The sequence below is a fragment of the Gallinula chloropus genome (genome assembly GCF_964237585.1).
Source record: "Gallinula chloropus genome assembly, chromosome: 26".
In the NCBI taxonomy this organism is placed as follows: Eukaryota; Metazoa; Chordata; class Aves; order Gruiformes; family Rallidae; genus Gallinula; species Gallinula chloropus.
Genome location: NC_140111.1, coordinates 506,913 through 532,546, shown reverse-complemented (window position 1 = coordinate 532,546; position 25,634 = coordinate 506,913). Strand labels below are relative to the sequence as shown.

The window sequence follows — 25,634 nt, the reverse complement described above, 5'->3', positions numbered from 1 at the left end:
ATGCATGATTTTTCAGGCATGAAATTGGTCTAAGAGGATTATGGTCCATTATCATCAGTGGGAGTGTTTTGCTGGGATTTTCAATTAATATTCCAGTGCACCCCAGCAACCCACGTGGGGACCAGGCCATGCCCATGGAGTTGCCTCCTGTCCCTGGGCCAGCAGTGCAAATGGGTGAGCCAAGGCAGGTGCCCTTCCAGGTCCATTTCAGATCCCCGGTGCTGCTTTTATCTCTGCCTGTCGTAGGAGTCAGCCTTCCCCAGCAGAGAAAAACTTGTTCTATTGTTGAAGAGGGTGAAAAACCCATTATCTCCCCCCATCCACTCTGCACACTGCCTCTGCCATGATTTACTGCGAGTCGTGGAGGATGTTTTGCTCTATATTACACAGATGCAGCTTAATAGCGTGGGGGAGGGAGAGGGACACGGAGTCCAGGCTCCTGCCTTCTCTGTTTCCTTGTTGATATACTGGGTGACTCAAGGGAGACAGCTCCGTGCCGCAGTTTCATCGCTGGGAACACAGGGACGCTGGTCACTCGGCCTTGGGAACCTGCTCGGGTTCCTGGATGACCAGTCTGCAGGGGAAAGCAAACTATTATTGCTACAGCTAATATGAGCATAATTGTGATTATTAATCACCAGGCAGTCAGGGTTTAAGGTTGGCCTCCTGCCCTTCTCTCATCCCATAAATCAGTCCGGGATGCGCGCGGACACGTCACGTGGACAGGGATGTGTCTGGTGATAAGGGCATGTGCCGGCTCGCAGCCCTGCCCAGCGGGGAGCACGGCTGCAGAGGGGACTGCAGGGCCACCAGCGCGACCTGGACCCCTCTGGCAGGGCTGGTCTGACAGTGAGTGACCCCTGGGAGGTTTGTCCTGCGCTGGGCATGGCAGTGGAGACACTCTGATCCCCCTTTCTCTGCCCAGGGAGTCTCATCCCATCACGTAGATGACGGAAGAGCGTCTCTTACCAAGCATCCTCCCCATGCAGATGGGGTTGAGTCATGTCATTGCCTTCAGGTTATGATTGACTAAGCTCCAAGAGGCTCCCAGTGCCCCCATGGCTCTTCCGATCCCTCTGCAGCTCTCCTCATTCCTCCATGGCTCTCCTCATCCTCCGTGGCTCTTCCATCTCCCCCACAGCTCTCCCAGTCCCCCCAGCACATCCCTGCAGAGCCAATTCATGCGTGAGGCTGCTGGTCCATGCATGCCCTGCCTCCCTGCCCTCCTTGGAGCACTTTATGCCCAGACTTTTCAATTCCCTGAGTCGTGAGCATATGCTCACAGTTAATCCTGTGCTTACATTTTATCCCAAATAGGAAGAACTGGGGTCTCTGGGCAAATTCTCCTGCTGTTCAAGGGCTCCCTCTAATTCACTGAGCAGTAATCCTCTGCCTCCCTGTCCTGCTCTCCTCCTCCTCCCTGGTTCAGTTCTTTCCTCTCCTCCTCTTTGGATGGTTTTGAAGTTTTGCTTGTTTCCCCTTTCTCCCCTTCCTTCCTACACCCCAGGGAATGAGGGGGAAACCCCATTTTCAGGGCAAAGGACACCTGGGTGCTTCCCAAGGGTGTCCTCCCCTTCCCTGCCCCTGCAGCACCAGTGCACAAGGAGCCACCTGGTAGTACAGGGAATTATAACCTGTGCAGGGGATTATCACCCACCCAGTGATGGGGATGCCCCCCGGACAGGTGCAGGAGCATTGGGTGAAGGGGTACAGCCCTTCCACGGGGTGTGGAATTGGGGTGGGAGGTGCGGGTTGGGAGGGACAGGCATCCCCTTGAATCCCAGCTGCTGGCTGAGAGGAATGTTTGCCAGCGCAGAGCCGCGTTCCCCCACACTGCTGTAATTAGAGCTGCACGGCAAACACAGCCGGCACGGGGAGACAGACGGGGCTCTGGCTGTCCCCAAAGCTGCCTTCAGCCGCCAGCTCTGTCCCCAGGCAGGCTGGGCTGTCCCTGCTGCCTGGCACGGTTCATGCCCCTGCTTTGCCCTTCACTTTTGGAAGATGCTCCAGTGATGCGACGGGGAGGGAGGAATCGGGGCTGTAAGTGGATTTTGCAGGGGGAAGCACGCTCCTTGCCCCAGCTCCCCCCTCTGCCCTTACCACTCCAAACCCTGGCATGTTCTCCAGGCTTTCACCCTGCACTGTTTGTTTCCTTAGTTAAAAAAAAAAAAAAATACCCCACCCAAAACAAACAGTGTTTAGAGTGCAGCCAAAATTAACCCTCCTCAGGCTGGGCTTTCAGCCACGCCTCCCTGGGAAGGACTCGGTGACATTAAACCACATCACAGGTGCTGTGTTCCACCTCCTGCCTGGAAGTGGCAGGAAAAGCTGCAGGGACTCAGCTCCAGGCACACTCAGGTCACGGCTGACACACCAGCATCCTGCCTGTCCTGCCATACGGCTGGGGAAACTGAGGCACGGGGTAGGCTCGTGACTCACCCACAGTCCTTGGGCTGGGAGGATGGATGGGGAGAGCCGGCAGCTGCAGTAACTCCTGGCACTGCTGGAGGGGAGGGCAGGATGTGCCCGAGGGAAGGGTGCTGGCAGGGGGTCTGTTTGGCTGCAAACCTGGGCACGGGGCAGAGCAGCGGGGCACCAAGGGCTGGGCCCCTGCTCCCCTGTCTTTCGGGGCTGCAACACTTTCTGTCTGTGGCCATGATCTCCCTGCCGCCTGCGAGGTCCTGGCAGGGATGGTTTCAGCTTGAGGGGGAGCCCTGAGGGGTGGGGACAGTCCCCACCGGTGTGGGGACATGGGCAGAGCTGGCTTTGGGGTCCTGTTGCCAAGGAACCCCAAGGAAGCGGGGCAGGGGGGTGCTGCCTGTGCAGGGTGGGGGCTCTGTGGGGCTGGGGGGGCTGGGGGGGTTCAGCCCAGTGTGCAGCCCCAGTGCATCCCCCGGTGAGGGTGGGACCCGGCTGCGGGCCTGGTGCAGCGTGCCCACAGGCGATGGTGGCATCACCTGGGTGCTTGATGCCTGATGGAGGATGGAGGGGATGTGGGGAGGGTGGGGGTGACATTTGGGCTGGAGCTGCCCCCTTCTCCCCTTGGTAAGGAACTGTAGCTAAGTCATGGGTCTGGGGAGAGTCTGAGCTTGCTTGGGGGGGACAGGACTTTGGGGTTCCCCCCCCAAATTCCCCTTTACCCTCCTGAGCTCGCTCAAGCAGCAGAGACAGAGGATGGTGCAACCAGGGGCAGGGAGCTGGCAGGGGCAGCATCCCTACGCCAGCTCACCACATCCCTGCGACACTCCTGATGTCTCCAGGGACCCCCCCCTCGTGCTGCCACCCCCCATCTCCCCCACCCGGGGAGGCCCCCGCTGCCGGCCCCCCGCTGCCGCCAAGCTGTGGCTGCGTATTTCCAGGCTGTCCTTGTCCCCAGGGATGGGGAATGTGAGGAACGTGGCCCATGCACCCTGCCTGCTCCTGCCCGGCCGCCCCGCTAAGAATAGACCCAGCTTGGCTGGGCCCCTGCAGCACCGAGGGGCCGGGGGTGTGGGAACCCCCCCCAGCAGATAATGAACAGGAAAGGGAACAGCAAAGGGCTTTTTGCGGTGCCCAAGGGGGCCTTGAGCAGGTGAAGGGAACCCAGGGTGCCCCTTCCTTCTCCAACTGCAAATCTCCTCCCCGGGGGGGGGGCTGATGCTGGGCAGCCCCCAGAGAGCCTGGGGTACCTGCTGCTGCCTGAGCTCCGTGTCGAGGAGTTACCTGAATCAAAGAGGAATCTCCTCTTTTCCTGCTCTTTTTCCTTCCCCCCCCCCCCCCCCCCCTTCTCCTTAGGGAGTAATTTCACTAAGCCTCCTAATTTCAGCAGAAAGCATGATGCAGGAGCCAGAAGGCAGCAAAATCTCTCCAGATGTTATCGCAACGGGGAAGGGAAATCATCCCCAGTCTGAAGGTATCAACACATCACTGCTGGGCAGGGCAGAGCCCTCAGGGCACCCCCAGACCTGCCTCATCCTGAAGAGCTTCACTTTCTCTGCGCCCCCCAGCCCCTCCCCTGCTCAGCTGCTCCACTGAAATTAAGGTGGGACCTTCAGTCTCCCCCTGAGCTGGCCGTGATCTTGTATCCATCCCCTCCAGAAAGCCATTTTCATGGAATATGTAGGATCTGGATGGTCTTGGAGATGTCTTTTCCCCCATTAATGGGGCAGAAAGAGCTGGGGGGGAGGAGCTGGATGGAGCACACCTGCACCAGCCTGCTTTCCCAGGCTGAAAATACACTTGGCTTCAGCCCCAGCTTTCCCTGTGCCAGGTCTCTGCTCCGTGAGCGTTGTGCTGCCAGGGAAGGGGGAGAGGAGGGTGCCTGGTGTGCTGGGACATAAAGCAGACGTGTGGGGATGCGGCCATGGGAAGAACACGGGGTGAGTGACGGCGTCTGGCGCGGCTGCTCACCGGGTCTGGGGGTGGCAGCGCAGACAAGGGCCGGGGGTTTCACCTCCCTGGGGACACGCTGTGCTGGGGGGACGGAGAGCAAACAAAACCCCGGTGTGGGCGGGCAGACACCTGCCTTCTGCTCCTCTCCTGGTGCAACGAGCCTCTTCGGGGCCTCAGTTTCCCCATGTAAGACATGACGGAGGGCAGAGGCCATCAGATGGGAGGGGGACGGTGGATCATCCCAGATCCCCTCATTTCCCCTGCTGCTCCAGGCTGCAGCAGATCACAGCTCTTTAAGGCTGCAATAATCCCCAGCCTGGGATTAGTTTTGCACCTAATCACTGCAGAACAAATACCAAGTTTTATTTACAGAAGTAGAAGAAAGATGGGGCGGGGGGGGGGGGGGGGGGGGCAAAAATGCCTCAAGCTTGGCTGATCCCAAGATAATCGGGAGCTGGAGGGCAGGAGTTGATCTCTGACCTGGGAGCCCCTCGGCACTTACGTAAGCACATGGAATTCCTGCCCAGGAACCACAGCAGCCACCAGCCCCAGCCGTGTGTCCCAGCTCAGGCTTGCTGACCCCCCAACCCCTTCAGCAGTTTGGGTCTGGATTTTGGGGCTTTCTGGCCCCGATTCAGCCCCTTCCTCACGCCCATGCTCCATGGTGAACCCAGAAGCTGCCAGGTGTGATGGGAGTTGCGGTTTGGGGGGGGATGGGGACGGTGCAAGGGGCTGCTGGGCTCTCATGGTGGCGATGGGGGAGGTTGGGTGCTGCAGGGGCGCTGCCCCAAAGGCAAGCTGATCCTGGGGGGGCTGTAGCTGCAGCAGCTTGGGGTGACAGCTTCGCTCCTCAGAGCCCTGTCCCCTTGCCATCCCAGCCCACCCCCAAGAAGGAGCCAAGCTGCTGCTCTGGGCATGGCAAGACAGGGGTTTATTTTTCATCCATGCAAGCAAACAGCCTGGCAGTGGGCAAACCAGGAGTGGGAACGTGCTCTGTCCCTCCCCAGACTGCCCTCTGTCACTTGAAGTCCCCGCAGCTTTGCCCACAGGTCGGAGATGGCTGGTGGGTGCCCAGGCTGGACCAGCTCCCAGCCCTGGGCGCAGGGGCAGCCTGTGATGGCTCCGTGCCCGCCGGTGCCTGAACATCTCTTCCCCTGATGCAGATGTTGACAAATAAATAGCTCTTTTCTGCTTTGGCTCTTGCATAGTGAACCCACCCCCCCAACATCTGACCTGATTGGGGAGGAGTCCTGGGCTTCATCGGCATCGCTGCTGGCTTGCCCAAACACCCACGTTTGCACCCTGCCCATGCTGCCCTATTTCAGTTCCATTTCTGAGCTGGATTTGAAGGCCTTTCTCCTGGATGAGAAGAACTTGACGCCCAAGAAGATGGTGGTGATCAGGAAGACGAGTGCCAGGGCGAGCAGAACCCAGCCACCCGCCGTGGCTTGACTGCTGGTCAGGGACATGCCCAGGAAATCAGCTTGGCTGGAGGCAGGTTGTGCTGGTGTGGCTGGAAAAGGGAGAAACGAGGGATATGATAAGTGCTGGTGGCTCTGGGCTGGGGTGTGTTGGGTCACCAGCTCCCCCTTTACTCATCTCTTGGATGCCCTGTCCCCTTTAGGTTCAGCTCCATGGCCAATCAAGGAGAAGCATCCAAACACCCTGTTGTTGTTGGGTGGGGCAAGAGGCACCAAGCTGCATCCCTCCCGCCTGCCCCATCCTGGTCCTGGTGAGAGCTGAGCTCTGCCCCATCCTGAGCCCTGCATACCTGTGTAAGGAGTCCAGCTGTACTCCGGCCAGCCCAGGACCTCCCCATTCTTCTCATTCTCCTCCACCAGCCATGTCATGAGTGGTTCAAAGTAGCTCATCAGGGCATCAGCTGACATGTTGGGTTGCCCCGTGATGAGCTCCATGGCTTCAGGCCACGGCTTGCTGAAACCCAGCTTCAGGGCCTCCCTGCGGCAGGAGAAATCAGCTCCAGTGGGCTCCACATCGCCCCCTTGGCCACCAGCCCTTCCCTCTTCCCCAGGGCTTGGGACTTTTGGTATCAGCCACCCTGGGTACAGGCTGTCCCCAGCACCGCAGGGCTGCCAGCCCAGAGAGCAGGCAGGGAGGTTTTGCTTGGGGTGAAGGAGACGTTGACATGGATTAAAACCCTCCCGTGAACCCAGCCTGACGCAGAGCAGCTGCTGGGGGAAGGGTTAATTTTGCAGGTGCTTTTCCTGAAGCAAGGGGATGGTTTTCCCTAAGGAGCTGGGAGCTGCAGAGGAGGAGGAAGAGGAGGAGGGAGCCCAGCCTTCCACCTGCCAGGGTCCCAGCTACCATCTAGTGGCTGCTTTTGCAATCACAGCCCCAGCTCCAAGCCCGAGGTCCCTCCCGCCCGCCCCCAAGGGCTGGGGACCAGAGCATCCCATGCTGGGGCAGAGAGGGGATGGAGGACCAGGTGCTGCGTTACCTTCTGTCTTGTTTGACTGGTTTTAAGGTATTTGGGGACATAAATGTCTTGGCTCTGCCCTGCCCACACACCTACCCCAAGATCCTCCCAGCTTCCTTGGACTGGTAGATGTCACAGGTGTGCAGGGGACCTGTGTGCCCGGCTGCTGCACAAAGCGCCTGGTGGAACTGGAACTGGATCACGAAGCTGACGAAATACCTGGGGATGTGGAGGGGGTGAGGACGTGGGAATGGACCCCTCTGCAGTGGAGTATGTGGTCCCCCTCATCCCCTAGTTGCACCCTCACAGCCTGGAAGAGCATCACTGGCTTTGGAGCCCCACTTGCATCAACTCACCCCAATATGCTGGTGCCATTTTGCCTTTAATAAGTGTTTTATTCTGCCTGGTGCACAAAACCACCCTCCTCAGACAGGGAGAACTCCCCTCAAATTCAGCCTTCTCCTCTGAAGCTAGGTCAGGGTCCTCAGACCTTCCCAGCACGCTCAAGATGGTACCACCAGTCATGAACCAACATGCCATCACTGGCATCTGGAGAACCTGCTTCTGTGTCCAAGTGATGTCCCTCCTGCCCAGCCCTGTTTACTCACCTGATGTAGGGGACGTTGGCAGGGATGTGAAACTTTGCCCCAGGGTCAAAGTCATCTTCAGACCTTTGCACTGGTGAGCACAAGCCTTGGTACTTCATCCTGGGCCAGAGAAGGAGAGTTAGCCCAGCATGGGGAGGAGAAGATGGGGTAAGCTGGAGGGGACACAGTGGGGTGTGAGGACAGGGTGAGTGGTTATGTATCCCATCATCTCCCATTGCAGCCAAATGGACCACAGGGAGAAAGCACCCAGCAGGATGATGACCAAAGAGGGGTCTGAATTCAAGCACACCTGAGGTTCCACCACTGCTGGTTGTACTCATCCTCCTTGATCCGCCCATCAAACACCTTCCAGCGCCACTGGTCCATGAGGTATCCGAAGGGCAGGAAGGCAATTTTGTCCAGGGCGATGCTCATCAGGTAGTTAATGTCACTTTCTGCCCGGGGCGTGAAGGGGTGAGCAAGTCAACACTGTGCCCAAGAGCAGGGTGTCCCCAACATATCCTGTCCCCTCCATGCGTGCAAAGCCACTGTGCATGTCCCTCATCCCCTCTACCTTGCCCAGCCACCCCGACCCTCTGCATTCCCAGCTGTCCCCAGCAGCCCACCCCTGCCTTTGCCTGTGCTCCTCCCCTGCCAGTTCACCTTTGTTGTCTGTGACTTGGTCCAGCAGATTGATGCTGTGCAGGTGTTTGGGGGTGGAGACAGACAGGGCCATGACATCCCCAACAGCCTCGTGGAAGCCAGGGTTGGCCCCGTCGCGGAATGAGATGGGCTGGTCCATGTACTGCAGGAAGTACTGGACATGGCCCATCTCGTGGTGCACTGTGATCAGGTCGTCCATGTTCACCACGGTGCACTGCTTGATCCTGGACCAGGACATGTGGGATGGGGGAGAAGGGAGGGCAAAGCTGGGGTGAAAAGCTCCAGGAATGATCACACCTCCTTGAGTCATTTTTCCCTTTGGTCTCCCTTTCCATGTGTTCCCACCCCACACCTGATGCCAGGACAGGCTGGTCCATCATCGGGCCGGTCTCTTTCTTTTCTCCTGCATCTCCTGCTGCCCCTGCCCATTCCCTGTCCTTGTTTATTGGCTTTTCCATTCTCCATGGCAGGGCAGGGAAGGCACCGATTGCCCTCCATACACCCCGGGCTCTCCTGCCAGCAATGCCCACATCTTGGGTACCAGCAGCACCGCCAGAGTGGGGCTGCCACAGCCACAGGACAACAGGCACTATGGTGGCACGGTGCCATGTGCCCTTATTCTACCAAAACATTGGTGTCTGCCCCATCAGCTGAGGCCACCACCTGCACCCCAGGGCACCTGAAGTCCTTGCGGTTGTAGAAGTCCCAGGCCGAGGCGTGACACACCACCTCCCGCCCGTCCGCCGGCTTCTCGATCATGGACTTGTCCCAGAACTCCTGTGGCATGGGGATGAGGCCCAGAGAGGTAAAGAAACGGTCTGACTCTTCAAACATCTTCTTGGGTGTCCAGCCCTGGGGAGAGAGGAGACGGGGACCTGGTAAGGGGCAGCGGTTGGTGTTCAGGTTGCTGGAGGCTGGGAGGGAAGGGAGGCCAGGGACAGCCTTGTTCCCCTGGGCAGGGGAAGTCTTTTGGGGGCAGCTAGAGCTGTATCCAGCCCTTGGTGTAGCCACGTGGGGAGATAATATGGATGAGCCGTGGAGGCTTTTGGCAGCACCAGAGCATTTGGCAACACAGGTGGCAGGAAGGACCAAGGGGTGCTGGGTCCAAGGGCCTTCCCCAGAGCAGCCTGGAAAAGCACTGACCTGTTGTTTCATGGCTGGGGTGGCATCCACCTTGGTGGCATCTGGGAAAGGTATCACCAGGTCGAAAATGTTGGACCATGACTGGGCCCACATGTTGCCTGGGAAGCACGGGAGGAGAACACGTGTCAGGGAGGAAATGGAGAGAAGAGCAGAGGCAACCTGTTGCTCCCGACTTCTCCACAGGGTGAATCACCACGCCTGGGCCCTGCCCTGCCTGCACAAGGATGATGCAAGCTGGAGCCCACCCATGCAGGAGAGGTCAGGTCATGCTGAGTGTGTTGCCCTTCCTTGGGGTAGACTGGCCTCTGCAGACCCAGCTCATGGGGTCTTGGCCCTTTGGCCAGAGCTGAACAGAGACCAACCTCAGCTCTTGGCATGACTTGGAGCTAACTATGCCTGGTGAGAGACATGGTTGAGCCTGAGGACCTAGCAAAGCCCTTACCTAGCAGGTGAGCAGGGATGGGACCCTTCAGGTTTATGTGTTCTGCACCGTACTTTTTGTACAGGGCTCGTCGTACGTAGGCATGCAAGTTGAGGTACAGAGGCTGCAGCTGGAGGTACAACCTCTCCAGATCTTCCTCAAAGGTGGATGTCTCATACAGGGATCTCCAGAAGGCCCCATTGTCTGGGTAGCCTATGGTGGGGAAAGAGTAGAAGCTGTTAGACTCTGTACTTTTTGGATTTGCTGTTCAGGTCCCTCCAGATCTGAGAGATAGTGGGACCTCCACACACTCAAGATTTTGGCCCTGAGCTGGATGATCAGCCCAATCCTCTGTTCATAGGGTGCTAAGACCAAGGTGGGTTTCTAGGGGAGTGGGACACTGACCATTAAGCACGGCTGCCTTGTTGCTCAGTTCCACGTATCGCTTGTAGTTGTTCTTGATCTTCTTCCCAGAAGCATCCCGCCAGCCCTTCCAGGCAAAGAGGAGCTCATCATAGTCCCGTGAGGTGGCCATGATGTCTGTGAGGTCTGAGGAGAGAGCAACAAAGCCAAAGTGATGCTGTTGGATGGGCTGGGCTGGCACAATGGTGCTCGACCCTACATGCTACTCAGGGGCCACCACAGAGAAGGCAGGAAGGCCTCTTCATGGCCTCTCTCTATGTCTCTATTAAAAATCCCTCCTTTCTGGGTCTCTTGCAGATGACTCACTGGATACCCAGCCAGATCTTACCAGGATCCAGGGGGTGACAGGTCTTGTTTTCTCTGCAGACCTTGGCTATGCTGTACGTGGTCTCCATATCTGAGAGGAGGGTGTTGTACTGCAAAGAAAATCAGATTATGTGAACTCACTGTCCCTGCTTCTGCTCTTGGACAATGTCACAGCCTATTGAGATGTCCCCAGGTGTTTTCCTCTGGTCCCTTCCAGGGCCACGTGACCCCAAATAGAAGCTATGGGGAGTCCACACAGGAGGGACTGGGGCCAGCAAGCGCCGTGCCATTGCCACCCAAAGAGCCCAGCTCCACTGCAGCCCGAGGTAGGCACCTTCTGGGTGGTAAATCCTGGAGACAGGGATCACAGCTTTGTGTAGAAGGTACCAGACTATCACCTTGTTCAGGGACAAGGGGTGACTGCTCAGTGGCATTTCCTAAAAGCTGGGACAAGTCTATGTCTCCACAGGAGGTAGTGGTAAGGTCCATCCCCTCCTGCTCTGCCCCTTCGCCACTCACCTCCTTCAGCTCGTTCTCAGGCAGGGCTGCCCTCTCAATGACACTCAGCTTCTTGAGGATGCGCTTGACGCTTTGGTCCTGGAAGTCGGAGGAGTCGAACTGCCTGGCCCTCATGCCATACTCAAGGGTGTGCTTGGACATGGCCAAGTTCTTTTCCAGCTGCAAGGTCAGGAAGGGACAAGGGAGAAGGTACGTGAGGGAGATCTTTGAGACACGTGTCATCCCCAGAAACACCACCTGGCACCCCATGGCTGGCAACCTCCCCTTGGGGGTACCTCATGGCATGATAAAGGGTTTAACAGAAAATGTGCCTCCTGGGTGAGAGCATCACCCCTCGGACAGGGGCAGAGGCTGCCCTGGTTTTCAGAGCTCATCTGAGACATGCCCCAGCTGCCTGCCTTGCCTGTTGCCTCTCGCCCCGCAGCCCCAGGGTCGTTCCCGTACCATGATCTCCTTGTTGTGGTCAGTGATGTTGGTGTTGTAGGCCCAGGATGCCTCAGTGTAGGCATTCCACACCACCTCAGCTGTGCTGTTGTACTCAGCCAAGAACTCTTTAGCTTGTGTTTCATCTGCTATTTTGTCTAGAGGACGAGATAAATGGGAGAAGAGACGGGGACTCAGGGGAGCCCTTCTCCTTGCCAGAGCACCAGCACATGGAGAAGCCATGGTCGAGCTTTTCCCAGAGCCATCGAAGGAGCCCACAGGCTGCGAGCAGGTTGAGCCAGGAAATGGGGGCAGAGAGGTGCTGCTTTGGGGTGTTCATTGGACAGGGGAGAACAGGACATGCTACATGCTCTACACCCTCCCACCTGGGCAGAGAGGATGCAGCTGAAAACAGGTGACCTGTCACACCACTGCCAATGGCATTAGTAGAGTGGCAAGGCCACAGCTTCAGACAATGGTATGTCAAGGGGCTGGCTAATGGCACCTGCTTCCCAGGAAGCAACACCCTCTGGGATGCCACATGGGGTTATTCCTCCTTTCTGGCATGGGTACCTCCTCTACCCATAGCAGAGACCTCCCTCACCGCTGTCCTGCCTGAGGGTCAGCAGTGTCCCTTGGGAGACCTCTTCCTGCCCATTTCCAGACCCAGGATGGAGCTGCAGCCTTACCAATGCCTTCAGGGTAGCCTTCAGGCACTGGGGGACGCCAGTCAAACTCAGGCCAGCCCAGCACCTCATTGGTCTTGCTGTTCTGCTCCTCAAGCCACGTAGTGACAGGGCTGAAATACTCCAGGAGGGCCTCAGCATTCATCTTATCCGTGCCAGTGAGGTTGAGCAGGATTTCCTGCCATGACTTAGAAGATCCAGCTTTCAACACTTCCCTGCAGAGGAATGGGACAGCAAGAGCCAGCAGGAGATCAGAGAAAGGATGGGAGAAAAGCAGTGATGGTATTTCAGCACTGCAAGGGTTGAAGATGCTGCTCCTGAGTGGGACATGAACCTGGGAACTGCCTCTGAAGGCCCCTATCTGTCCTTCATATGGGAACGAGGACTCCCCATCACACTCATGTCAACACCCAGGGAGCCAACAGGAAGCAAATGTGCTTTAGTGACCTCTCATCTGGGACCTCATAACAGGGACAACAGCAGTACTCTGGTGAGGACCACTCACCCCACCTCAGTGCTTCCATCCACCCATCCCTCTATCTGCAAAGCTATTTCTCCAGCCATCTCCACAGCCACTTCTCCTTCCAGCCTTCCTTTCTTCTGTCCTTCCTTTGCACACCATCAGCTTCCATGCACACATCTGCCTGACCCTCCTTTGTCCCCACCTGAGTTTGTCTCCAGCCTCTTTGGACATGTAGATGTCACAGGTGTGCAGGGGACCGCTGTGTTTGGCTGCCTGGCACAGCGCCTTGTGAAACTGGAACTGGAGGATGAAGCTCACAAAGTACCTGCCAAGGAAGCCCATGAAGGTGAACATGAGACAAAGGGAAGCAGGCAAGTCCCAGGGTGTGGAGGAAGGCACCCATCAGCTCCCCACCATTGGTGGTCCCACGCACTGGATGGTCCTGGAGCAGGAGCCATGCGTCCCCGTCCCTGCCCACAGAGCTGAGCTCCCACTCCCCTGCTCCCCAACCCTCCAGCCCCTTGCCAGCACCTCCCCTACCTGATGTAAGGGGTGTTCCCAGGGATGTGGTACTTTGCTCCAGGGTCAAAGTTGGTTTCATTCCTCGAAACCGGAGCACAGATCCCCTGGTATTTGGTTCTGGAGACAACAGAGAACAAGAGCATGAGCATGGACATAAGCATGGGTCTGAAGAATCAAGACAGGGAAGGGGAAGGGAAGGCACAGTGCTGGTGAAACCTGCACAAAATTCCATGTCCTTCCTTCCTCCTTTTCCTTTCCTTTCCTTTCCTTTCCTTTCCTTTCCTTTCCTTTCCTTTCCTTTCCTTTCCTTTCCTTTCCTTTCCTTTCCTTTCCTTTCCTTTCCTTTCCTTTCCTTTCCTTTCCTTTCCTTTCCTTTCCTTTCCTTTCCTTTCCTTTCCTTTCCTTTCCTTTCCTTTCCTTTCCTTTCCTTTCCTTTCCTTTCCTTTCCTTTCCTTTCCTTTCCTTTCCTTTCCTTTCCTTTCCTTTCCTTCGCTCTTTCCTCGTTTCCTTCCTTCCTTTTGTCTCTGCTGTCTTCCTTCCTCACACCCCCAGCTTCCCCCCGATCCAGCCCTGGAGCCTGTCCTCTACCTCAGATACCACCAGTCGTAGTTGTAGCGGGTGGGGGGAGTGTGGCCATTGAAGACGTTCCAGCGCCACTGGTCGATGAGGTAGCCGAAGGGCAGGAAGGCGATCTTCTCCAAGGCCATCTTCAGCAGGTAGTTGATGTTGCTCTCTGCATGAAACAGAGCCTGAACCAGGCTGGGAAGGGGTCTGGGGGGACAGTACTATGGCCACTAGACCTTTTGTGGGCAAGAGAGTGAGCAGCTCTGGGTGAAAAATGGGGACAGCGTTTCAGTGTCTAATTGTGCTCCTAGAGAAGGCTTTGCTGGACACAGGAGGTTTCTCTAGGTACAGCACCTGCTTGGAGCAGCATGTACCTTTTTACTGAGTGGGGACAATGGGAGTGACAAGTGCAGTGTCCCCTTGCCTTCAGCCTGGCTCTCAGAGTGAGGAGGTCTTTGGTGAGTGTAACTCTAGTGGTTCCCTCTTCAGACATTCACCCTGGGGCCTCAGGATGGAGAGGGGTTGATCTCAGGGCCGTCACACCACTGCAAAGGCTCTCAGGGTTTAGTCCCAGAACCAGAATCAACTCAGCTCCATGTCATGGGGACCACGGGGATGGTGACCTCTGCTTCCCCTATTGCCTCAAGGAAACCTGGGTAAGGAAGGTTGGAGAAGGACCTGATGGGGACCCAGCTGAAGCTGTGGGGTCAGAGAGGGGTTGGCTATTGGCTCCCAGCAGTATGGGGGAACGGCTGCCAAGGGCTGGCTGGTCGGGCAGTGATGCCCTGAGGCAGGGACCATCTGCTCCATGGCGACACGCAGCATCGGCCCAACGCTCTTGGCTGCTGTGATGGGTTCCCTGTCAGGGAGCGTATTTAATGCCAAGGCAGGAGGACCCCGGGCCTGTCCCTCCTCCACAGAGCCGCTGCCCAGGGCAGGCATCTGCCCACGCTCAGGCTCCTCCGCTGCTGTCTGCTCGGACGTGCTGGCGGAGAGACGCTGGGCGGGGGGAGAGGCTCTGGCCAAGCTGGCAGTGCCCTGCGGAGACAAGTTCCCCTCCGCTGCGCCGGCTGGCAGGCAGACATGTCACCCGCTGACTGTCCTTGTGACTGTGCTGGGTGCCACCTCCACAGAGCTCCCGGGGTGGATGGTTCTTGGGGAGGGGAGGGGCGATGCTGGAAAGGTCAAAGCCAGTCAAGCAGAAAGATGCTGCTTTCAGGTCTGAGGCTCTGCTGGAGAAGGGAAGGGAACAGACAGGCTCTGGACAGCATCCCTCCTGCCCTGGGTGTAGCCATGAAGGATTCTCCATGGAGATAAGAAGGGGTTGTGTGTGGAACCAAGTGTGGATGAAAAGCACACATCAGCCATGGGGTCTTGCCTGCTCTGGGTTGTGTTGCCTGACTGCAGTCCACCATGGTGTGTCCCAAACCCTTCCTGGTGCCACAGGCAGTGCCTGAGCCCTCCAGGCCGCTCAGGGCTCCAGGGTGGCTGCCATACCTGCGTCCTCGGTGGCACTGCTGAGGAGACCGATTTTCTTGAGGTGGCTGGGGGTGGAGACAGACAGGGACATGACATCACCAATGGCCTCGTGGAAGCCAGGGTTGGCCCCGCTGCGGAAGGAGACAGGCTGGTCCTTGTACTGCAGATAGTACTCCACATGGCCCATCTCGTGGTGCACTGTGAACAGCTGCTCCATGGTCACTGTCGTGCACTGCTTGATCCTGTGGGTGAAAACAGAGCACTGCCTGAGCTGAGTGAGGGACCCTGCCTGCCTGTGCACCCCCTGGATGGGAAGGACCCTCCCCAGTCCCTGTAGCAGCACCCCAGGGGGTAGGGGAAAGACCCCGTGGAGGGGAAGGCAGGGCAGCATGGTGCCCTTACCCAGGGGGTGACATGTTGGGCTGCATGGCCAGGCTCAGGATGCCCAAAATGGGGCCACCAAGGAGGCCTGTAGCCCTGGGCCCTTGCATGCCCCCAAGCACCTGAAGTCCTTGCGGTTGTAGAAGTCCCAGGCCGAGGCGTGACACACCACCTCCCGCCCGTCCGCCGGCTTCTCCAGCATGGACTTGTCCCAGAATTCAGGGGGCATCTCCAGCAGCCCCAGAGAGGTGAAGAACTCCTCTGAGACCCGGAACATGTGGGTGGCATTCCAGCCCTGGTGGGTAGCAGACGGTAGGTTACAGCTGAAGAAAGGGCTGCCCATGCCCTGGCCATGCATCAGCCCTGGCCTCTGATGCTCTCCCAGCACCACGGGGATGAGGTGGGTGCCTCCAAAGGACCAGGGTCCTGCCCCTCTCACCCAGCTGGGGAGCCCTGGCCCTGGAAATGGGGTGAGCATTCCTCAGAACCACTGAACAGTTCTGGACAAGAGAAGGGACCAGAGCTGATGCCCCAGGAGGTCTTGGAGTTGTGTGATGGTGTGGACACAGTCTCCAAACCAGGGATTGGCACCAGTCCCACTGTACTGTCATTCCTCTGCCCACCCAACTGCCTCTTTGGGCATCACCAGAAAGGGAGTGGGGTCATTTCTTTGTCCCTTCCCCTCCTGGACATGGCTTTTCTGTTGTCTTCTATGCAGCTATGAGAAACTGCTTCTGTGGGGGTCAACATTATGGGCAAACCTTGGCCAACACCCCCTGGTTTTGTCCCCCTGGTGCTACGAGTGTGTCCCTCAGTCCATCACCTGCTGCACCATGGTGCTTGTGACATCAAGGTTGGGCTTCTCAGGGTAGGGGACCATCAGGTCATAGATATTGTTCCACTGCTGAGCCCACATGTTGCCTGAGAAAACAGTTGGAGCAGAGCTGGTGGTAGGTCAGGAGGAAGAGAAACACAGTGATAACTGAGACCTCCTTGCCCCACCATGGCCCTGCGTGTGCCCCTCAGTCCCCACCAGCACCCCTGGGCACAGGCTGTGGGGGTTCCTCCTCTTACCCAGGAGGTGAGCAGGGATGGGACCCTTCAGGTTGATGTATTTGGGGCCATAGTGGTCGTACAGCTTCCTCCGGACGAAGGCGTGCAGGTTGAGGTAGAGCGGCTCCAGCTGTTTGTAGAGAAATTCCAGATCATCCTCGAAGGTGGCTGAGTCGTACCAGGAGCGCCAGTAGCTGCCCGTGTCCTCGAATCCTGCCAGTGACAACCCTCAGCATTGGCCCCTGGGGGCTTCCCCCAACCCACAGCCCCAAGAGCTGGGACCAGGGGGCAGGATTTATGCCCCTTCCCCAAAGTGGAAATGGAAGCTGGATGCATGTGGGATAGGGAGAGCAGCAGGGCACCCCGTAGTGCCGCTCCCAATCCCCACGCCAACACCTGACCACCCCCTGCATCCCCATCCTGCTCGTACCATCCATCTGATAGGCCTCGTTGCTCAGCTGCACAAACTCCTCGTACGTGGCGCGCAGCGGGTTGCCTGCGGCGTTGTGCCACCCCTCCCAGGCATAGAGCAGCTTCTTGTAGCTGCGGGAGGTGGCCATGATGTCCGAGAGGTCTAGGACAGAGAGCACAAGCAGGACATGAGAGGTGGGCAGGGGAGGGGGGTACTTCCCACAGTAGCTCTGCAGAGGTGCCACCACCATCGCACACCCATTCTCTCCCTGGGACAGCCCTGATGAACAGGGACCTGCCAACCCCAACCTGCTGGAGAGGGGGGGACCAGGACAAACTCATGGCCACGGGGTGCTCAGCACCTCGCAGAGGCAGAGGGACAAGGACCGTACCTGGCTCCAGCTCCCAGCAGGTACCGTTGGCCGGGCACACCTTGGCTGTGGAGTAGATTTTGTCCATGTTGCTCAGGATGGTGTTGTACTGCAGGGAGGGAAAAGATGTTGGGTCTGGAAGGGGATGGGAACGGCTCATCAGGAGGGGTTTGCAGCCTTCCCAGCTCTGGAGCGTGTGTCCATGTGTGTGAAGGGATGCAGAGAGGGATCGGTGTGTTCACACAGCATGTTACAGTGAGATCAGCCTGTTATCACCCAGAGTTCTTGCACCCCTGGCATGGTGGGAGCAGGGAGGCTCCTTGGGACAGCCAGCGCGTGCAGAGCCACTCGCCAAACCCCCCTCAGAGGCAGCGTGAGCGCCGGCCACGTCCCAGAGCAGAGCTATTTATAAAGCTCTTTGTCAGTGGGGCTGCGGCTCGGACTGTTTATCCAAGTGGGGAGGGAAAAAACCAGGAGGAGCAGGAGAAGGAGGGGGGTTTATTTCTGTGAACTTCAACAACAGCAAACAATAGCTACAGGAGGCTTCCTGGAACCTGCCCGGGGACCCCATTCCCAGGGAAGGAAATTTCTCTGCTGCCCCCTCCCAGCCGAGTGGAGGGGATGGAGTTGGGGGGGATGGTGGTAGCTGTGGGGTGGAGCTGTGTGGATGGGTAAGACAGAGCTGATGTGCAGGGAGGAGACGTGATGCTGTTTGTTGTCTGGAAGGGGGCAGGGATGGGTTTCCTGGAAGGAACCGTGTCCGACGCATTGCCGGAAGAGATTGTATCGCTGGGCTTCTCCAGCGTGGTGGGGAGGGCTGTCAGGGGGCCAGGCTGGAGGGGATGGCAGTGCCACCATCCCCACAGTCGTGCAGAGACAAACCAGCCTCAGCCTGGGCAATATTTGCATGCACAGCAATCAGCATTTGGGTGCATTAAGGTATAGACCTTGAAAGCCCTGGACCCTGGTAGGACAGGCTCAGGATGTCCTGATGCTCCTGGCATGGAACTGTGTCACCACCTTAGCGTGTCTGGGCTTGTGGGGAGGGCTCAGGAGTCGAGTGGCTGCAGCAGCTCTCCTTTTCAGTGGGCTGCATCCCCGAGGAACACTGGGGTGGGGGTTGAGCCAGCTGGCCCATGGCCATGGGGCTGGTCTCCAGGTGACGCCTGAGGCCACTCAGTGTAAGCAGGAAATCTCTGGTTCCCAGTGGGATAGATCTGAGATGAGATTAGGGCTGGATAATGGGTCCAGCAGGCACCCCACATCTCCTGGAGACAGCACCCCATCTAGCCCCCTTCTCCATCCATTGGATTTTGGAGGGTCTCCCTGTCCTCTCCCTTCCTTCTCCTGGCCAGGGAGACCCTCCAAAATCCAGTGGAGGGGAAACAGGCCAGCGACAGAGTCTGGAGGCTTGGGAAAAAGTCCCTTTAAGGGGTTTTACAGCACCCCAGAAATTCCTGGGGTTCTCCAGCATTTCTCCTACCCGCTCTCTTTTCTCCAGGGGCAGGTTGGAGGGTCCCAGGGTCTGGATGGAGCCGATGATTTTCCTCAGCTGCAGATCAGTGAAGTTGTTGAAGATGTCGCCGTAGAGCTGCTTGGCTTTCTTCCCCCATTGCTCCGTGAAGTTCTGCTCTGCCAGTGACTTCTCGACCTGCATGGCAAGGTAGGGCGTGGGGAGTCAGCACCAGCCCTGGGACACGCCACCACCCAGGCGATTGTTTGGGGTCTGTGTTCAGAGCCACGAGGGTTTGTGGGAGCCAGAGGGGACAGGACACGAGGTGACAGGCTGGGATGTCCCCAGTCCATGACACTCATAGATAGAGACACCAGCTTCGAGCTGACGTGGCATCATCTGCAGCCCCACTCGCCTGCTTCTGGCAAGCACCTGCCAAGGTGGCCTTTGAGGATGTTTTGGAGGCAGCTCTGGGTGTCGTGGCCCAGATGGGGATGCAGGGACAGGGGTGTCCATGGGATGCGGGGTGTCTGGGTGCTCAGGGGCTGTCTTTAGCAGCTGCCAGCCCCTGGGTTCAGAGGGAGCTCTGAGATCTGGCTTCATTTTACTCCTGCTCTGTCTCACCTTTGCAGATGCCCAAAGGAAAACTATGAAGATGCCAGGTTCCCTTTCGTCCTTCCTGTGCCTCCTCACTAGAGCCACACCTTTACCCTCGGGCTGCGTGCGGCCCCTGCCTGGCATGTGGGTTTGGCCTTGCAGAGGGGCACCCGGCTGCACTGGGGCCCTGTTTTGGTGTCTCTCACTGTCCCCATCTCCCGCCAGCCCCAGAGACAGCCCCTCTCTCTTCCCAGGGCCGTGGGATGGCAGGGAGCTGTCTACACCACGGGGGGTTATTTAGGCAGCTGGAGCTGTGGCCGATGGCCACAGTTTTGGGACGGGGTGTACTACAGCAGGTCACAGCTCAGCCTGGCCGGTGTCAGCTGTACTTTTGGGAAACACTGATCCCGGCCTGGATGATGCCCAGGCTGGAGTGAGAAGGTGCAGTGCCTGTTCGCTGATTTATGGACCTCATTAGCTGTTATTTGTGGCATTTTGAGCCTGGCTCCAGCCAGCCTGGTTTGTTTTATTTTAATTTTCACATTCCCTCAGCTGGCAGTGGGGAGGGAAGGGAGTTACAGTGCGGCAGGACCGGAGGCTGCCTGGGGCAGGCACCCACGTGGGCAGGGGACACGGGGTGGGGATGCTGGAAATTCTGAGTGCCCCTGGCTGCCTGCCACCAGGCACCCACCACATCCCTTGGACATCCCAGCACCCACAGCATCATGCTGGGTACCACCGGTCCTGATGCCCTGACGTGCTGGGATGTGCCAGTCCCATGGACGCCCCTGAGCAAGATGCTCTTGCATCACCCCACTAAAAGGGGATGTCCTTCTCCCGTCCCAGACCCCACTGCAGAGCTGGGGGAGCTGTAGGAAGCAGAGTCCAGCTGTGTTTTGTCTCCTCCTTGAACAGGCGCCTGTGTTTGGTCAGGCGAATAGTACCCTAAACTCTCCTGACAGCTCCGGCAGAGCGAGCCGAGGCCAGCGGCATTGCCCAGACCCCCTTGCTCTGGCCATACCCACCAGTCCTGGCCCTTCACCCTCACAGCTGGGAGCCCCCTCTGTAGGGATGCCCCTCTGGGAGGCTCAGAGAAACCCTCTGGATGCCCACAGTCCCCAGGTCTCCCCACTGAAGGGTCCCTCCCCAGTGGTTTCCTGGTGCTGCTGTGTCCCTCACACTCAGACGGGTCCTGTGCCCAGGAGCAGCCACTGAACCCCCAACACCATCGCCAGGCTCCTGCCTAGAACCCCAGTTTGCAGGGGATGGCAAATCTCCCTCTCCCATGGCCAAGCTCCTGTCGTTCCAGGATCCCTCTGTCTGTCCCTGAGTGCCCCTGGTGTCCTGCCCTTCCATGTCAGTTTATCCCAGGGGCACTGTTCATGGCAGGTCCTGGAGGAGGCCATGCTGTGGGGGCCTGGCTCAGGTTTATAGATGCAGGGAGGGGTGTGTGTGTGTTCCTGGTGCAAGGGTTCCCCAAATTAGCCTTTTTTAGGTTGTGCTGGCCAGCTGTTAACCCTTTAGGAGTCAATCCCTGCCCATCCCACCACACACCTCCCTGCTGCCCCATCATCGGTGGGCTCATTTCCCCTCCTCTTCCTGGGCTGGCTTGGGAGCTTTGACATGGCAGGGAGCACCTGGTCGTGGTCCTCAGGACAGGGTGAGAACTGGCCCATAAATGCTGCTTGAGAAAAATCCATGCAAGGTGCTTTCCTGACCCTAAGCTTGGACTTGGCACAGCTGGAATGCTCTGCTCCAAAGTCCCTTGGCCACACCACCACATCTGCAGCGGGTGTTGGGTTCCTGCCCAGACATGGCATCAGTTCACTGAGGAAAGGCTGAAGGGGCACTTGGGTGCTCTCAGGTGTCCTGCCAAGTTGGCAGCGGCTGGACCTGATGGTAGTCTTTTCCCCTGGCCCACACAGGAAGACATGTTTCCTTCCTGCTGCAGGGCACACTGGTCCCCATTCCCCTCCCTCCTGTCCCTGTGGGATCTGGAGGGGTTTGGGGCTGTATGGCAGCCTTGGGCATGTGGGTGTGATGCTGGGGTCCCTGAATGCACGTAAAGGCTGCACAGCCCCCTGTGCACCACCGCTATGTGGGGTGGCAGGTGTATCTCTGAGCTGCATGCAGCACCGTGGCCGTGCCCCCCGTGCCGGGGCAGCCAGCAGCTCCTGGGACATAGCAAGAGCTGGGAAACCTCTCAGCCCATCCAGGCACCACGATTCCCTGGCTGGGCTGAGCAGGGACTGTGCTGCAGCTCAACTAACTGAGAGCAGCCCCCGAACTCCCTGCCCCACTAAATCCAGCCCAAACACATGCAACTCCCTGGGAAAACACACACATGGGGGATGCACACAGCTCTGCTCCCTCCGGGGACTCTGCTGCACATAGCTGGGCTGGTGTCTAATCCCCTGGAGCCTGGAGTGCTTTCCTGAAGCTGGCTCTGTCCCCGCGGGCTGGGGACACAGGGATGAGGGCTGACAGCCTCGTCACCCTGTTGCTTGTGCACACTTTGGGTTCCTGGTGCTTGCCCCAAACCAAAAGCCCCCAGCGCTGGGCTGCGGTGGGGCTCCAGCACGGCACAGTGCCGGGATGGGATGCTTGACACCTGACCCTGGTCCAGCAAGGGGCAGAAGGTGCTGGGTGGGTGGGGGGAAACCATCTCTAATAATAAGCAGACTCCAGGACCAGGGCTGCTGCTCTGGGGCAGAACCTCTCCAAGTGCGAATCTGGGGCAAACCCCTGCGGTCCCCAGGCTGTGTACAAGTCCCAGCCCTGGTTTGGCATCCTGGGGTGCTGAAGAAAGGATCCTGCAAGGAGGAAGGGGACAACACCAAGTGTCCCCACCATGCCCCAGCCCTCCCCGGCCCCCGGTGCTGGGGCCACCGCCGCGGTGGCATCGCCCCCGTCCCGCCACCCACCTGCAGAGCAGCGTTTTCCTCTGTCAGGTTGGTGTAGTAATTCCAGCTGGCCGAGACGCTCTGCGAGAGGACGACCTCAGCCGTTCTGTTGTAGTCGCTGGCAAAGAGCTTGGCCCCGTTCTCATCGCGGGGATGCTCGGGGGGCTCAAGGTTGGGCTCAAGGGCGCTTGCCAGGCTCAGCCCCAGCAGCAGCCCCAGCACCGGGGGCATCGCGGCGGGAGCGGTGCACGGAGGAGGGGGGCCCCGTTCGGCGCCTTGTGAGGCAGCGGTGCCTCCGCTGCCGGCTGCTTATAAGCCAGCAGCCCTCGCGCAAACCCTGCCCACCGAGCCAGCCTCCCCTCGCAGATAAGAACCCAGCATTTCGCTTCCCCTTGGCGGCTCCTGGGCTCGCAGGAAGGAGCGGGGAGCGAGCGCTGCCGGGGGTGCAAAGTCCCTCTGGCGCCCGGCTGCACCGGGAGGGAAAGGGAAGGGGCTGGGACGGCAGGGAGGGAAGGACAGGGAGGGAAGGACAGGGGGGACAATCCAGGGAGGGGTGGAAAAAGGGGAAAGGAGAGAGAGGCTGGGTTGGACTGGACAGGGTGGGAGGGAGGCAGGTCCATCCCTGCAGGGTACCGGTCCCCTCCCAGCTCCGTGCAGGATTCAGCTCAACTGGACCGTGATGCTTGGCAGGACATCCCCTCCCCGTGCCAGCATCACATGGCAAGCACCCCTCAGCAGCGCCTGGCCACCCGCCGCGGGACACGAGGGCGAGCACAGTGGGGAAACCACTCACTTGGGGTCGGCCAAGGTCCATCTCCCACTGCCCCTTGCCAAAGTGACCCCCTTCCCAGCACAACCTCAGTTTTTTCAGAGAAATGGAGTATTTCTGATGGCTCTGAAGGAAATCCCATCATCACATCAAGTGTTTTGGACTTGGGGGAATTGGGTTGATGATAAACGAGACACAAAAAGTTCCTTCAAAATGAAAACCAGACCCGTGCCAGTGGGCTGGATAGCTCCTTTTTTCCTTGTCTTTTTCATTAACTAAATCCCTTTTCCCCAGGGCCTGGCCTCAGCCTGGGAGACATGCCCAGTCTGAGCATAGTTCTTGCCTTGGCTGAGCCCATCACCCCTTATGGGAACCACCACCCCATGGGGACACAGTGGACACCTGCCACAGAGGGGACAGTGGCTTTAGGGGTGGCAGAGGGAACCCTTTGTCCTGTTAGCCCTGCTGGGTGCTGGAGTGCAGCTGGGCACTGCTGCAGCCCCTTGAGGTGAGCCCGTGGAGTGACCCCATGGGGACAGCATCGCCCCTCGACAAGGGACAAGTCCTCCTACCAGGGCTGGGGACCCCACAGGGTTTGCAGAGGCCTTTCCAAAGGGAAAAAAGAAAGGGATTTAGGAGGCTGGAACCCTTTGAGGCCTGTTAAACCCCCCTCCAAACCTCACAGCTTCCCACCTCACCTGACACAGGCACCCAAAGCACCTTCATCCCATCCAAGCCCAAGCTCATTTGGGTGTGCAGCAGCGCCGGTGCCGCCTGTGATCTGCACCTCACGGAGCCAGGGCCCAGCTCCCCTCTGCCGATCCCTTTCCTCACTGGCCACGGGTCCCTGGAAATTCCAGTTTACTGGGAAGTTGGACAAAAAATGGTTGGTTTGCTTCCAATTTGGCTGGTGATCAAGTCCTGATGAATGGAGATTTCCTGCTCCCCACCAGCCTCTATTCCCAGCTGTGTGGGGAGGGGTTTTCCCGGCTCTGGAGCTCTGCGGTGCAGCGCTGGGTGGGCAGCACGGCTGAAATGGGCTGCACAGCCTCTGTGTGGCACTGGTATCTGGAAATTCTGGTGAGGGAAGCCTTTTCCAAGGTTGGTGTTTCCACGGGGTGACCCTGAAGCTCTCCATCATTTTACATGTGAGCATCTTCCATTGCTGGTGCAAGAGGGACTGATGCTGATGCTGTGGGAACTTGCTTTGAGCAAGAGGTCCTCTTGGAAGCTGCATCTCCAAGGTTGCCTGCAGCTCCATGGCATCGCATCCTATAAAGCTCCAGCTGGGCTCAGGCAGAAGAACTTGGCCAGGAAGGTAGGTGAGATGCCGGCAAGCTTGAAGATACCTGTTGGTGCCTCTGTGCTTCTCTGAAGACATGCTGTCCCCCAGCACCCACCATGGATGAACTTGGAGACACCCATGGGACACCCTTCAGAGCAGGAGGGTTGGTCCCTGCTCTCCTCACACCTCTCAGGGCTTCTGAGGTGGGTGATGGGTGCCCATCTGCTCCAAGTGTGCAGGATAAAGGGGGTTTCTGGTGCCACCGACCAGAGGGATGGGAGGTATTGAAGGATGTGAAAAATGTGTTGCCAAGGAGACGGATGCTGAACCATTCGTGGGGACGCGGGCTCAGGGAACGCTGGCGAGACATGGTGTCCCCAGGCCGGGAGGATGCTTCCCATCACCTTGCATCGCCATCACCAGCTGCGTGGAGTCCTTGTCCTTCCCCTCCCCAGAGTACGTGTGTGCAGACACGTGTGCGATGCCTGGAGCATCACTGGGCTGTGCCTGTGGCGGTGCCTCACTCGTGAAGGAGCACGGCTTGCTTTGGATGAGCTCCTGGGACTGCCAGAGCTGCAAAATCTCCCTGCCTGCTGTGGGCAATGCTGGCAGGGACATTCTGTGGCCCCAAAGCCCCTAAAATAAGGAAATGGGGGGGTTGACAGGAACTATTTCTTAGGGGAGCTGTACAGTACTGGCTGCGATAGTGGCGTGAGGGGAGAGGGTGAGCAAGGGTGCTTGCGCAAGGGAGCAGCTATTTGGGCTCAGCCCCAGTGCTGCCTGGGAAGATTTGATGACTTTTCTGGATATATGCCAGCCCTGTGGGCTGTGGCTGTGGCTGCTCAAGCTCATTTTCCCCTTCTTTTATTCTAAACCCCATTTCGCGCTTCCTCATCCCAATTCTCAAAAAAATCGAGGATGCTTCCAAACTCCCGTCTGATCCATCCATCTCTTTGGGCAACCGGGAGCTTCTGGAGGGGAGGGGAAGGATTCCCTCTGGATTTAAGCTTCTCCAAGAGCAGGTTTGTACCCTGTGGGCAGCCTCGTGCGGTACCTTTCCCGATGGCCGCGGTGTCAGGGGCACGGCAGCTCCTGCACCGTTTGGTGCCACTCACTGCCTGCAGAATTGTTTTCTTCCCTTCCCAAGCTGCAAGTTTAAAGGCTCCTGGTTTATTTTTCTGATGAATTCAATCAATTATCACAGCGTATAATTTGCCAAGCTGCTTTCCCAGATGCAGTTACGCTGCCATGAAGGGGGGGGGGGGGGGGGGGGGGGGGGGGGGAACAACACACATGACAAAACCACATCCCCCATCAGCGTTTTTAAAAGAAAGAGGCGCCTTTTTTTTTTCCTGAATCTTCACAAAAAACCCACCCCAACCTCCAAAAACCTGAGTTTTTCTA

General features: G+C 58.2%; 1 protein-coding gene across 1 annotated transcript; it reads right to left on the bottom strand.

Annotated features, from left to right (window-relative positions):
• Nucleotides 1-5,426: 5,426 nt before the first annotated feature.
• ACE (angiotensin I converting enzyme) lies at nucleotides 5,427-22,407 on the bottom strand (the record flags this gene model as incomplete). Its single annotated transcript, XM_084275504.1, has 25 exons — nucleotides 5,427-5,884; nucleotides 6,143-6,330; nucleotides 6,905-7,027; nucleotides 7,417-7,515; nucleotides 7,706-7,850; nucleotides 8,059-8,282; nucleotides 8,738-8,910; nucleotides 9,202-9,299; nucleotides 9,644-9,835; nucleotides 10,028-10,171; nucleotides 10,374-10,461; nucleotides 10,871-11,029; nucleotides 11,315-11,451; nucleotides 11,983-12,194; nucleotides 12,645-12,767; nucleotides 12,983-13,081; nucleotides 13,553-13,697; nucleotides 15,026-15,249; nucleotides 15,511-15,683; nucleotides 16,212-16,309; nucleotides 16,463-16,654; nucleotides 16,872-17,015; nucleotides 17,245-17,332; nucleotides 18,707-18,874; nucleotides 22,198-22,407. 25 exons carry the CDS (start codon nucleotides 22,405-22,407, stop codon nucleotides 5,688-5,690), a joined length of 3,843 nt encoding a protein of 1,280 aa, XP_084131630.1. The 3' UTR covers nucleotides 5,427-5,687.
• Between the last annotated feature and the right edge of the window lie 3,227 nt (nucleotides 22,408-25,634).